The 15,074-nt window shown below is 31.4% G+C and overlaps 1 protein-coding gene across 1 annotated transcript in view; it reads right to left on the bottom strand.

The window, feature by feature from the left end:
- Positions 1 to 15,074, bottom strand: part of LOC129219410 (serine/threonine-protein kinase 32B-like) — a 242,333-nt gene that overhangs the window by 212,434 nt on the left and 14,825 nt on the right. The window contains exon 2 of the mRNA XM_054853799.1: positions 5,852 to 5,907. Within this exon, the coding sequence (XP_054709774.1) occupies positions 5,852 to 5,907 (56 nt within the window). The remainder of the gene's footprint in view (positions 1 to 5,851; positions 5,908 to 15,074) is intronic.

Here is a 15,074-nt window from a genome sequence, read left to right as displayed (position 1 = left end):
CATGTGTATAGGTTTTTGATTTAGTACGGTGCACTTAAAAATAGTTAACTTTATTTAGATATACGAACTGAAGGTAAAAAAACTAGTAAGCAGTTTTGTAAAGCTAATTAAAAACGGAAATCATTTTAAACTGAAAATCGTTATTTGAATCATATTGCCAACATTCGCATAGACTAATTTCTAGTAAAAATTATTAAAAGATGTAATTCAGTATATAACATTAAAATTTCACTTTCATTTAAACTGTCACTGATAGTAATAAAAAAATCTGGAAACCAATTTTTTTTCTTTCTAAGTAATAATTCCGTTTCAGATAAAATCTTCTTTTGAATCATATTCCCAATCTTTGTATAGTTTGGTCGTTAGTATTAAATATCAAGATGTTATTTAGTATAGAACATTTGATATTAATTACTTTCATTTTCATGCAGTCACTATACGAGTAAAGCAAGTAAGCAGTTTATTCTTCTTAATTAAATCTCTTTTTGAATCACATTCCTAAAATTCGTATAGACGAGAGTTTTCAATTGACAATTTTGAAAGTTTCTATTTAATATGGCATCAGTTGCTAAAATTTATTACTTTTATTGAATTATGAAACCTTTTTACTTGTTTATAAAATATCTATTCGATTTTTATGATGCGTTCAATGCGTGGCAGATGAGGTAAGTTATCAATCCTCACTAATTTGTGTCATCAGTCAAGTGCTCTCAACGTTGAAGTTTTGAAATTAGTCTCAAAAATAATCACCCAATTTTAAATTTGTATATTTAGGAAAAGGCAAAGATCTGCTGAGTAAAAGTTATTTCGCTGTACGAGATTTGGCATAGAGATATGGGATCATCCACCGAATGGCTTATTACGTGTTAAAGTCGGAAAAAATAGGGGTTTTATGCTACCGTTACTTACGAACATCATTGCCATCAAACACAAGATAGCAGAAGCTGTGGCACCTGTCAATGGCAATCATCATCGAAAAGAGATAAAATGGAGGGAGTAAAGACTTTCATTCGTGAAACAAAGACACCAAGTCCAGGATAGATTTTAAAGCAAAGCAATAAAAGAAAACAGGTTGCTTTCGCTAGTTTCACGTAAAACGTGTCAACCATTCGTCGTTGTTAAGTCACGTGACTTGCGATCTTTGCCCTTGCTTTTGCTAAGCCAATGATTGAACTCCCTCCCTCCATTTACTAATTCCTGCTCTAAGGTATTCATCTCTTTGAAGAAAACGACTGGAAGGAAGCATTAAAAATACTTACACTCATGAAACTTTAGCCCAGGTTGAGTTTTTTACACGGTTTCATTACTGTTGCATATTTTCATGAAAAATTGAGGGGGGGGGGTCTCAAAATTGGGTTATTTCTTTGTAATACATTTTGTGCTGCGTTTAGAAACCGTAACACTTTAGAGTTGCAACGAAGCATAGGAAATTTGATTGCACTGTTATAAAATATACTATCAACAACTAAGGAGGAATCGGAAATTTTAAGTGTGAAATTATGCTAGTTTGACTTTTAGACGATGTAGAGATATTTTAAAAGCTGAATATTTTCCCAAAGCAAAATAATTGTTTTTTTTTTAAAGAGTAACTAAAATACGTTACAGTCACAGCACCAATGTGAAACGTCACAAGGCGGAACGCGTTCAAATCACAAAATTTTCATTTTAATGTCTCTTATTTATATTTTAATCTTTTTAGTGTGAAATTTCAAGTTTCGATATTAAAGGAATAGCAAAAGATCTATGAAATAATACACCAAAGCTTTTATGTACGTTTTTGTGTTTTTTTTTTTTTTTTTTTCACTATTTAAGATTACAGTGAGAATAAGATTTTGGAACTAACAGCAGTCAAACAACTAATTGTTATTCTTATAATATTGGGTAATCACTCATAGTCTAAAACAATTTCTTTCTCGCTTATTTTGTCATAATATCTTTCATTTGAAAATATTTTTCGTAGTGGTTCACTTGCTATCCTGCAATGCTTTAAGTGTTTTAGCCTAATGGTAGTTCATCTAGCATAACGATAAAAATGACATCAAAACTATTTATGGCTCTTCGATCACTTTCATCGAACAGAATAGTAACACTAGGTTGTCATGGGAGGCTTACGTAAAGGAGATCGAAATACAGCTAATTTGCTTTGTCTTTTAACTCAAATTGCTTCACTTGACAGAAAATGATTGGCAAATTCCGCTGATGAGAAGCAAATTATCTTTTCGGTTTGAAGTTTGCTTTTGCTTTGTTGATTACACAACAAATACTTTCCAGACAACTTCTGCATCCAAGTCTTTAGTAGACTATTCGGCACAGTAAAGAGTAACTTATTTGTTGTATTGTTGGGAAATATAGTATATTTTTGAGTAGAGTGTTAGACTAGTTCTAAGTTTTGCTAGGAGCAAGTAGACAGACGTTTTGATGAATTATGTTTCTTTCATAATTCAAAATTAGTACTTTTTAAATTGATATAAAACATGTTCGAGATTCATATAGAATGTACATGTGTATCATATTCTTATCACATTTGAAAGCAATTATATATTTGAGTAAAAAAGAAGAGAAAATCTGTGTCAAACTGATCAACTAGTCTTGAAAAAGAGGCACATTATTTAATCTACGGTAGTTGTAGAGTCTATCTAAGGCTCTATATAGGTCAGACGAAGAAACAGCCCCAAAACATATAAATAAGAGCCTCCAAGAAAGAAATTACAGTGTCAAAAAAATGAATTTCTTAAACGAATCGTTTTAGCTACACCACGTCAAAAGTGGAAAATTTATCGTTCTCCCATAAAATTAAGTTATTCATTAGAAATTTTTAGCTCATGTTTTCATTATTATAAATGAGCAAATCAATCACCGCGATCAGAAGATTAATTTTTAGAAAAACAGGAATCATATATTCCATTTTTTTTTAAAGTTGAAGTCACTTAAACTTGTTAATATATATAGCCAACCTGTAATGATACTTAGAGAGCCAAAATTTTCCAAGCTCATTGCCTCAATAACTGCATATTTACTTTAACGTGTTTGAATGATTTCAAAACACCAAGTAATGCACGTATGGCAAGCATCCTGTTGTTTACACGTGAACTGGGTGAACCCGTATTAAAAGTAATTGTGTTAACTCATACTTCACAACACGCTGAAGAAGTTTATCATCTTTCTATAAAGTTCTAAACATTTGTATTTTTCTGCGTTTTAAAACTATCAGCATAAACATGGATAAATGGCAGATATTCAGATCCGAATTTTATTCTAGGTTACGATCGAAAACTGATTTTATGTCCATTGGACTTCAGGAGACTTTCTTAGTCTCTGGGCACTAATCCGAAAAATTTCCTGAAGCATTTTTGGCTTGCCACATTTTTTCAGTCGAAGTGATATCAAACATATCTTTTATTTTATAAGTAGCATATTTTTTTCAATTACCGACTCCCAATTTTAAGTGATCATACACACATTTCTGTCAGAAACACAAGATAAACCTTACAAAAAACTTAAGATATAGAAGACGGAAACTTTGAATATACGTTTTTTGCAATTTATTTATCCCTGAGCGAGTCTACATACCTGACACATATATTAACTAAAAGCAAAATAAAAATTGAGTGTATAATACTGCCGTGTGCAGGTAAAGGGCAGTATTTGCCAATTTTTAATTTTTCATTTTTTGCATATTTGTCATCTATTGTACGTTATCGATATTGTTCAAGCTCGCTTATTTGGTTTCCGCTGAAAAAAAGGCGCGAAAAAAACATCTAATTCCAACATTTTCCTATTGTTAGTATTGAATCCACCACACATTTCTTCAAATATCTCGAAAACTCGTTTCTGCAGATACTTCCGTTTACTTGCACACGGCAGAATAGTGCACAACGGTGTTATATCTACACATCATACAATGCGTTCCGAAATTATAAATCCTCTTTTTAGGGTTACAATGGTTTCTACAAGAAAAACTATTTTCTATTTAAAGTTTGCTAGTATTTAATGGATTACGTTACTAGTTTCTGTTATACGACGTACGAGCTTAGTCTTTTATTTCCCCTCAAAGAAAATCTTTAAATTTTTCCCGTTGTTCTTCTTGCTAAACAATGCAATAAATATCGATCAATTTTAACCCTTTAATATGATTTCAGAAAACGAGAGAAAAGCACGATCATGCAAGATGTTAATTTGACATTTAGTGCTGTATACTCTTTTATGTGTGGACTAAATATCAGACAGTAAATTATCTTATTAGCGGTATTGCAAAAGGGCATAGTGTCGAAAGGATTGTATTTATCTTTTGGAACATCGCCAAGGTTCATTGACAAATCCAAGAATATGTAACGGCTATTTTCCGTTTCTGCTACCAAACATTAATTTATTTTCAATGTTCACCAGACTTAAGCTTCAAAATGAGCTTTAGGAGCTAAAATTTGGGAATCAAAACAAATTAGTTTTTCATATTGTAAAAAAAAAAAGAACTAGCCGAAAAAAATCGGCTCTGTTAAATTTTTACAGGAGTTATCAAATTACGAGATGGCAATTATTTTCCAGAAATTTTATGGCGTTTATTACCAGTGTAAGGTAAAAATCCAAATTATTCTAACTATATAAAAGTCTAGCTCCTTGAAAATAATTCAGAGAAAGAAACGCATTTCGATGGGTTGTGTTAAGAAAATCAAATATATGGAAGAGATACATTAAAACGAAGAATTCTAAAATGTATGTTTCCTTTAGAAGAAAAAGATTAATGATGTCTGGCACAAACTTCTTTATGCACTTACATGGCAAAAAATATCTGGCTGAGAGCTATCATGAATTATTTACTTAGCAAATTTATGCAATTTGTTCGACCAATACATCTTTTGCGAGTACTTTAAATTTCTGAAACGATAAATGTAGCGGCAGCGCAAAGGGAAAAATGTTTGATGAGAAAAATATTTATGTGAGCATGCTAGAATTTCCAATCCTTTTTAGCAGCCACATGCAGTCATATGTTAATTAAGCATCTAAACTTCGCTTTTTGTTATCACTGAGCTTCATAATATTGAAACTTACTTAGCATAACAAAAATTCAAAAAAATTAAAAAAAACTGAAATATCAGCCCACCTTCAAACAGATGTCAAGTTTCATCGGGTCTAAGTTTTGTATATGCTTTTTTTTTCGTGGAAGTCGATCATTTTTAACACACTTCTCTGCTATTTTTAATTTTCAAACTATATATGGTGAACTTAGAAAAGCAAAGTAAAACATTTTGTGTTTTTGAGTTGTTAAGAATTGACTGAATGCGATGAAAATAAAAGATTCTGGAATGATTAGATAAGAAGTAGTCCAAATTGATGAAGAGTAAAAATTTCAATATGCCCTGCTGGCACGCATCGTAGGAAAAACTCAAAAGCGACAAAATAACACAGGCACGAAAAAGAAAATGACAAAGGCACTCGAAGAATTTGATAGAAGAAGCTCAAATCAAATTTAGAGTTCTTCGTGATTGCGGGCCGTTTTTAAAGGAGCGTCGTTGAAATTCTCAGACTGCAGCATCCAATGTTTTTGGCTCAAAATTTTCAAACACATAAAAAATTCATGTTTTCATTCCATTTAAGTAGACAATCAGTTAAACAATATTGTATCCACGCAACATCTAATTTAAGCAGTTTCAGATTTAAATTAAATTTTGAAAACTGCAAGGATCCATGAAAATTTCATTACAGGAAAAATTGTAATCAATGTAGGTTTCGATTACATTAATCCTTTCTAATGCTCAAACATTCCAAACATATTTTAGTTAAAAACAAAATAAACAAATGGCCAACAAAATATTCGTTTTAGCACACAAATATAAACAGAATACCTAAAACTCACCTTTCCAAAACTTCCTTTCCCGATTGCCCTTAATATTTGAAAGTCATCAAGAGTAACTGAAATGAGGAAAAAATCCGTGTTACTTACATAGAAAAATACTATATATTGGTTTTACTGGGTGATTTAATGGGGTTAAATGTAGTGGGCAATTTCTTGATGTTCCTGATTTCATTCAGTTAATGTTTTAGGGGTATCTCCAGAGATCACTTCAAAATAAGAGCAAATGCTCATGCATATATTTATTTCATATTTAAAAGCACTTAACACGAAAAATTGAAAAAAAAAAACTATGAAAGCATATGTATTTATGTCTATTATTTTCAATTTTGTTTCAATCCATAATCCAAATTTTCCCTCTAGGGGGTGGGGTGTTATTCAAAAGGACCTAAAATTTACTCCTGGAGGACTGTTGTTAAGAAGGTTGTTCCCCATATTACTGCGCTGCGATTGGTAACGTGGATTTAAAATCAAAGTTTCTCGGGGGGGGGGGGAGATTTCAGTGTCGGAAAATAATTGTAATCGTCATTGTAAACCAAAACAGTATAACGACAAAAAAAATTCCAAAAAAATTTTTAAAATAAATAAAGTTAGTTTTCTTTAATTAGGTAAATGAAGTTGGCCAATATTTCCTGTATTTAGTAACTTTTAAAGTCTGAAATCAGATTCAAACACTGCGTTGCTTTCACTCTCTATTAGTTGAAGCTTTCAAAACATTTATAATAGAAATGTAAGAAAAACTAGTTCAACATCTTTGAAAAATTGGTTATACATACATATCAAGAATTTCATACTCGGCTTCTGGATTCAAAGCTTATTGGATGACGTTTGGAATGTACATACAGTACAGCCCCCGATTTAACGACTAGCGCATTTAACGTTTTTTCTCGTTGGTCTCAAATTTCTTCAATGCTATTCGTGTTATTTCTTCCATACATCACGTTTCTCTATTCGCAACATTCCCGATATTAATGTTTTTATCGAAATAATGCCAAATTAATTTTGATCTTTTTCTACAATAAATTCTATATTATATTTAGCTTGTGTGTGAACTTGGAAACACGATTTAAAACATTTCGGATGAATCCTTTTCAGTGGCACAGCGAAAAGGTGGTGAACCCCCTCCCCCCCCGAAGCATTGGTTTTAACGTAAATGCAAATTATAATACAGTAGTTTATGCATATGCAAGGGCTGTTTTGATCAAAAAAAAAAAACCTCTTTCAGAGGGTATTTTTTATCAAAAAATTTCCTTCAGCAGGTATTTTTGATCAAAAACCTTTCCAAAAGGTATTTTTGGTCAAAAAAAAACCGCTCCAGATGGTATTTCTGGCTGCGCTAGTCTTCTTTTCGTTTAACTCTCTGAAACATGCATATAAAATGTTAATGTGTCAGATAAACTGCATTTCACATTTTCTGCCTAGAAAAATGCAACACAAAACTGCATCGCTCATGCAGTTTTGTGTTGCATGCAGCTTCGCTGCATCATTTCTTGAAATGCATATTACCATTAACATTGGATAGAAATTCTGATCAAGGGTATAATACGCTAAATATATTGATGATTTTCCGTTGACTGATATTTATTTGAATTCACGGCTGGGTCATTCCATACAGATTCAACGGATGAGTGCGTTCGACCATTTTTAATTTTTTTGAAACTCATATCCCAAAAAGATGCATATGATGTTTAAAACCACTTTTATTTTTTCTCTAACCTTAACCCTTGATTTTTTTAGAGGTCATCAAAAGTGATTTTCGCAGTCAAAAACGGGACTTTTAGACCTTTGCATTTTGGCCAAAATCTATTTGAATTACATTTATGGCAATTAATTTTACGCTTTGATGCTAAAGTGCATAAGATGATAGTCTTACATGCTGAGTTACGTGGCTGTAACTTAATAATTAAAATAATGGCAACAGGTTCAAATTCAAGGTCAAATGTAAAGTTTTTACTCATTTCAAAGGGGGATAACTCGCACAGGGGACGGAAACACAAAATGAAATACAGCAAAACCTAATCACTGGAACCATGCTAATAAGAATATGTAACTGTTGCTGTGTGTTTGCATACCCTTTATTGCTTACAGCCCCTCAAAGATCAGAAAAATGACAAAAAATGACATTTTTAAACCCCTGTAAACCAAAAGGGGATGGAATTAAAAATAAAATTTCTTGGCCAATTGAATATTTCATTCAAGTACTATACATGTTATATATATTGTTTTGTGTATTTGGTTTGTAAAAAAGATACAGGTCTTTGAAATAGAGCAATTTTGCTAGTTAATTTACGCACTAAAACAGAAATAAAAAGTGTGAAAACTTCATTGCACTTTCTTAAATGGCCTATATAATATATTACACTGAAAAAACATATTTTAAGCCTAAAAAAACTATTTTAATTTGATAACTTTGAAATATTTGGACATGAATGAGTAATTCATACTTGATTAACAGCTTAAGTAGTTAATTTATAGACTATCTACACACACAAATTTTCAAAACACACAAACATATGCTCTGTACATTAACATATCTAAATTGCCTTAAACATATGCAAAAACATTATATATACAAAATTTAAATTTTAAAAAGTGCGTTTTTTATTTCTTGTTTGAGTGTAGTTTTGAGAAAATGAACTCACCTAGTAGTCCTATAGTTGTAATGTTAACTCAAGTATATGGCGTTTTGGAATGCTTTACCAAGGCACATTCATAATTTGATACTTTGAAAATGTACTAGGAGCAAGACAATGACAGGGGTCCTAAATTTAGTGATCAACACAAGCTATGTAATAACTTTTTTGACAATAATGGGCATTTTCTTTTGATAGTCTTTTTAGTAACACACTATTCTTCATACCTATTGCTAGGGGTCAATAATTTTACTGTGATAATATTTAAATATAGTGGCATAAAGCAGTGATTAAATGTTGTATTGGGAATTTTATTTGCAGAGTCAAACCTTTCTTGCAGCATTTTTTCAGCTAGTTTAATATACTGAATGCTCACAAGGATACATGCAATGTTTAGTAGCAAAAATGCAGAAGGTATACATTTCTGTAGAAATTAAAATGTGACTTCTAGTAGTTCTTTGCAAGCTAGTCTTAGTAATATCAATTATTTTTATGGTTCTTCTGATTTTGTTACAAGGTTCATTACTGTGTGATATTGCATAGAAATGCCATTCAGCTCTCAAGTTGACGTCCGTTTCATGATTACACAAATTAAGAAAGTTCTTTCTATTTTGGTTGTGTATTTGAGAAAAGTATTTCAGTACGCCACATGCTGTGTCACCACCAGAACTATAGTACTGCGTGAGTTCATTTTCTTAAAACTTCACTGAAGCAAGAAATGAAAAACGCACCTTTTTTTCCCTTTCAACTATGTAGATAATGCTTTTTCACGTGTTTAGCCAAGTTACATAAGTTAATGTACAGAGCGTATGTTTGTATGTATTGAAAATTTGAGTGTAGATAGCCTATAAATTAACTACTTAAGATGTCAATCATGTATGAACTACTCATGTATGTCCAAATATTTCGAAGTTATCAAATTAAAATAATTATTTTTATACTAAAAATATCTTTTTCCAGTATAATATATTACATAGAGCACACTATACGTAATTTAAGAAAGTGCAATGTAGTTTTCACACTTTTTACTTCTGTTTTAGCGTGTGAATTAACTAGCAAAATTGCTCAATTTCAAAGACCTGTATCTTTTTTAAAAACCAAATACACAAAACAATCTATATAACATGTATAGTACTTGAATGGAATATTCAATTGGCCGAGAAATTTTATTTTTAATTCCATCCCCTTTTGGTTTACAGGGGTCTAAAAATGTCATTTTTCTCAATTTTCTGATATTTGAGGGGCTGTAATTTATAAAGGGTAAACAAACACACAATTACAGCTAAATTTTCTTATTAGTGTGACTCCAGTGACTAGTTTTTGCCATATTTCACTTTGTGTTTTTATCCCCTAAGCGAGTTATAACCCTTTGAAATGAGTAAAAATTTTACATTTGACCTTGAACTTTGGCCTGCTGCCATTATTTTAATTATTAAGTTACAGTTACATAACTCAGTGTGTGAGACTATTATCTTATGTACTTTAACATCAAAATGTAAAATGTTCTGCCATGATTGTTATTCAATTAGATTTGGGCCAAAATGCAAAGGTCTAAAAGTCCCATTTTAAGGTTAGAGAAAAAATAAAAGTGGTTTTAAACATCATTCATATGCATCTTTTTGGGATATGAGTTTCAAAAATATTAAAAATGGTCGAGCGCACTCATCTGTTGAATCTGTATGGAATGACCCGGCTAGAGATTCAAGTCTTATCACTGTAGCAGTTCCAGACGAATCATCAGACAGCGGAAGTGAAGATGTGGAAGTTGAGTTGATACTTGCACATTTGCTTGCTGCTGCTTCGAAAGGACGAAATGGCTTTAAAACCCTTTCAAGCCGATATGGTTCATACAAACAACAAATTTAAAGCCTTTGAGTGATCAAGAGGGTCTTTCTGAGACTAAACAAATGAGGCAAGCAAAATTATCGAATTTTATAAACCCAGCTAATTTGTAAATAAGTAATATACAGTGGCTCCCAAAAGTGTTCGTACACTTTTAAAATTTTTTAGTAAAACCAAAATAACGCGAAACTGAATTCGTATGTGAAGTCCAATATTTTTTCACATCATTCCTATGTCATTCTAAATAAAACTCTGCAGTTTTTTCAACATATTGACGGATCTTCTTTTTGAAACGGGTCAAAAAACGAAGAGACAGAGAAATAATAAGCCACAAAAGTCATCGTACGCTCAAATATTTTCGAATTAATTCATGATTAAAATTATCATATGCGGTTTATTTAATATTTTTGCATTGTGTTGACCCTTAAAATTCATTTGGCTTTAATTTTTTGTTTTTTTATTCCTCAATATTGTGCTTATTACATTAAAATGGCTGGTATTCGTAAAAAAACAATCAACACCATTCGAAATTTGATTTGTTTTCCTCACGGTAGCGGTAAATTGGTTTAAAATGTCTCAAAATTAGATAATTTATACCATTCCATAGTAAAGTGCGAGATAAAATGCTTTAAAGAAAAAACTCGGACCGAAAACAAGGTAAGAAAAGGTCAACTGGCAACGTTAACAAAGCGTGATCGGAGATTTAAAGCTAAAAAAATTATGAACAATACACATTTGAGTGCTGTAAATGTTTCTTTAGAGTTAAATGAAAAATTTTGCATTTAATTTTCATCTAAAATTATTCATCAAGTTCTCTGATTAGTTGGATTAAAGGGGACCTCTTCCCGCAGAAATTTTTTTGATCGTGTGAAAAACAGAAAGCTTACGCTTTTCGTCGCAAAATCAATGATAAATAAGCTCAAAACGTTTTACAATTACGTCTTACTTACAGATAAAAATGAATTCAACATTTCTGGTTAAATTGTTGTATAACTGTAAGTAGTAGAAGAAAAAATTTGGAACTTAATCTTAAGAACTTAGTGGGATCAGTTAATCAGTTAATCAGTGGAGGTGTTATAGTGTGAGGGTGCATATCAACATCAGGACTTGGTAGTTTGGAATTTTTTGATGAAATAATGAACCATACCGTTCCTTTAAATATTTTAAAACCCAATTTTGAACTCTTAGCCAAAAATTTGGTTATTGGAAACAACTTTTTTTTAATCAAGATAACGATAAGAAGCACACGGTTTTCAACGTTTGCGTCTGGTGCCTCGAAAATTGCCCTAAAGTTTAGAAAATACCCCCTCAATCTCCAGACTTGAACTTAATGTAACATATTTAGAGATATCTGGAGGCTAGATTACGAAAATACGGCTTTGAAACGAAAATAGAGCTCGAAACAGTAAGACACAAAGTGTGGTTGAACACTTACTCAGAAATTACGCAAAAAAAAGAAAGAAAAAAGAATGAAATTTATTACCAGGCGTTTAAAAGGTGTTGTTGATACTGCATGATATTCTACTAAATAATAACTTAATAAAAAGTTAGATTATTCAATAATATAATAGATATTTTTTAAAGTGTACAAAGACTTTTCTGAGATAAAATTTCCGGCACTTTTTGGTTTTGTACTTTTTAAAAAATTGAGTTTTAATATTTTTTAAAACCTTGTCATGTAGTTTTGTTGAAAAATGATCATTGATCTTATAATTAAATACTTATTCCAAAGTATTAATTCTAACCAATGGATAGGGGCTAATTTCGCTGAAAGTCGTAGGTGTAGGAATACTTTTGGGAGCCACTGTATTTCGCTAGATCGTATATGAAATTTTTTTTGTATAATGAGCATTTTGTAATATTTTGTGAAAATCCATTGAACCCTGAATTATGTTTTCCCGTCTATCATCTTTTTTCACGTAAAAAAAAGTTAAATTGTGGTTCTACTATAATTTGAATTATTGGTTAAACAATGGTAAACACGAAAAAAGGAAAATGTGTTTTCTTATTCCTGTGAGTGAGAATAAATAATGTAGTGCTTCTAACTTAATTGCTTTTCCTTGTTCTTTGTTATTATTACTCATTCCATTTCAGTTTCTTTCGTAGCTCAGTAATGGAAGAACGATTAGTAAGCAGCATACACTGAATTCCCGATTATTAATGTTGTTCGAGTTAACTCGAAAAACCGAAAAAGATTGTTGGCCCAGTGCCGACTTCTCTGGATGTAAAAGTTGACTTAGATACTTTCCACTATCTGGAAAGAGAAAATGGTAACCCCCCTTCCCCCAACCCCCGCAATGACAGCAAGATATCTCGTTTGAAAAACTGATGCGTTACAATCCCGATTACTCAATACTTTTAAGAAATTCATTTCGCAGGTTGCATTTGTATTTGTTCACCAATTTGTCTGTCACAACAGCTGCAATTTTTCACTTTTCCCTTGCAGTGCACGGATTGATTAATGATTTTTAAAGTGCACAAAAAATTTAGAGGAACCGTATAACCAGGAGATTTGGGAACTGCATCCATAATCCGCGAACTGGATAGTTAGCATACAGTTTGTTGAAAAATTCTGTGTAGGTACTTTAAAAGCACTCTTTACCGCTAGGCATCAGTTTTCGTGATCTTCGCGAACCCGTATTAATTGCAAAAATTTAAACAATAGAAAATGCTTTATTCGTATAAAATTTGCGAAATTTTCAGCACGTGAAATCTTTGACTGCTAGCTAAAATAAAGAGGCTGAAACTGCAAGACATAATTGAACATTAATTCGCAAAAATATTTTTTTCTAAAACCAAGTGAATGCGATAATCCAAGCCTTTACAAAATCAGTTAAATCGAAAAAAAAAAGTAAAAACAGACATTTTTCAATCTTTTAATTTTTACTCTTCATTAAAACAAGTATCTTTTCTGCCTTTCAAACTTTTATGCCTAATAACGGTATATTTATAAATGTACACTAGTATTACAGTTGTTATATTCGGAAAAAACAACTGTCGTAACCCTTTAGTAGGATAATGTAATTTGATGGTAGAAAATAACAAGCAAATTGCTATTCTTTATGATTGTTTAAAATTAAAAAACTTTAACTACCTAGGCAATAAGTGAAATAAAAAGTTTTGTGCATTAAAAAAAACTTGCTTAACAATGAAAATGTCTGTCAACGCGGGAAATGCATTTGAAAAGTTACGTTTTCAATATAAAACACTTTCATTTCAAGAAATTAGAAAAAAGTAGTATTCTGCTTCAATTCTAAACAATTTATTATTTTATATAGATGGGTTACAACGACAGTAGTGTAAGTCAAAAAGTTTACAATTTGAATTCCACATGGTTTGTGGGGGGGAGGGGTGTCTATTTAATTCCTCTCAATACTAAAATATATCGGCTATTAGGCGCAAAAGTTGTCCACTTCCCTAAACTGCTGCTTAAGGGATACTTACAGCAGTCCTTGTATGTATTTGAGTTTCTTTTAATAAACCCGTCGTAAATCTATAATGACAGTAGTGTAAATGATTTAAAACACGTTAGAAGTAACTTTTAATAAAAATTGAGTCATCATAAAGGAATATCGATCATTAAATACAAATCCTGCTATTGAAATCAATATCTAAGCACAATCTTGATTTTATTTCAGATATTTTTACAAAATCTTAATTTACCCGAAACTATGTTAGAATGACTTACACCACTACCACTCTTATTCTGACCATGACAAATAGTTTTGTAGTTCATGGAGCAAGACATAGAAATGAGGTTGAGGGTCTGAACAAGAGGTAAAATATGAAGAAATACTACCAGCTACAAAAATCGCTAGATTTATTGAAAGGTTACCGTGAGCTATTGCTTAGCTGAAATATGTTGTCAATGTGAAAACAGTACTAATTGTTTTTTAAGATTTTTTATAATATTCAAGTTTCATGAAATCATAGTTAAAAGATTAGTTTTCTTCAGTCCGTTCCATTTACTTGCGGCAATGTTTGACAGTCAGTTTTGTTATCTTAAAAAAAAGTTATCAAATGCTTACGATGGTTGTAAATGGAGTAGTGGCCACTCAGTTCAAAAAAGCCCAACCATAAAACACGTTCTAACAGGATAGTTAAGAGCAGTTGACTGGTGCAGTTATGGACGAGTAGATTGCATAAAGCTATCTCTTTAGTAAGAATAGTCGTTATTTTGTCCTAGTTGAATTTTACAGTACCGTTCTTACAACTCTAAAATGTGTTTAAAAAAGGTGATCAGCAGTAAAATCAAGTTTTCCCGTGACAATAATGTATCTGAATGTTATCAAGAATAGTATGATGTCCGCGGGCGTTATGATATAGGACGGTTGCATGAGGGGTCAAACGTTTACAGTGCTGGCCAAATTATTAGACTAAAGAGGTTTTTTTTTTTGTACACTATTTTTACTAAAATACTATTTATTTTACTGTCAAAGTACAGTACATACTATACACTGATTATTACGTTGTTTTAGCATAATTTAATGTTTGCAGGTGGCAGCACTGTCTACTTTGTTTATTTTATTTGTTTATCTACCTACCAGGAACATAACCTCAATCAGCTTAAACAGTTCCCTAGTTCTTTTTATTAATGTGTTCTGTTATATTTAAAGTTAGTTTTAGGTAATTAGCGAGTATGTGTATGTGAGTATATATTTGTGAGTATAAACAATTTTTTACCTCCTTTTTTAAAAGGTTAAGAAATGGTGTAAACCTTGTGAAAAGTATGCCAAAAAAGACTTAAAATG

Source organism: Uloborus diversus, chromosome 3 (assembly GCF_026930045.1).
Source record: "Uloborus diversus isolate 005 chromosome 3, Udiv.v.3.1, whole genome shotgun sequence".
In the NCBI taxonomy this organism is placed as follows: Eukaryota; Metazoa; Arthropoda; class Arachnida; order Araneae; family Uloboridae; genus Uloborus; species Uloborus diversus.
The sequence above is the reverse complement of the archived record's forward strand: the minus strand, read 5'-3'. Positions and strand labels throughout refer to the sequence as shown.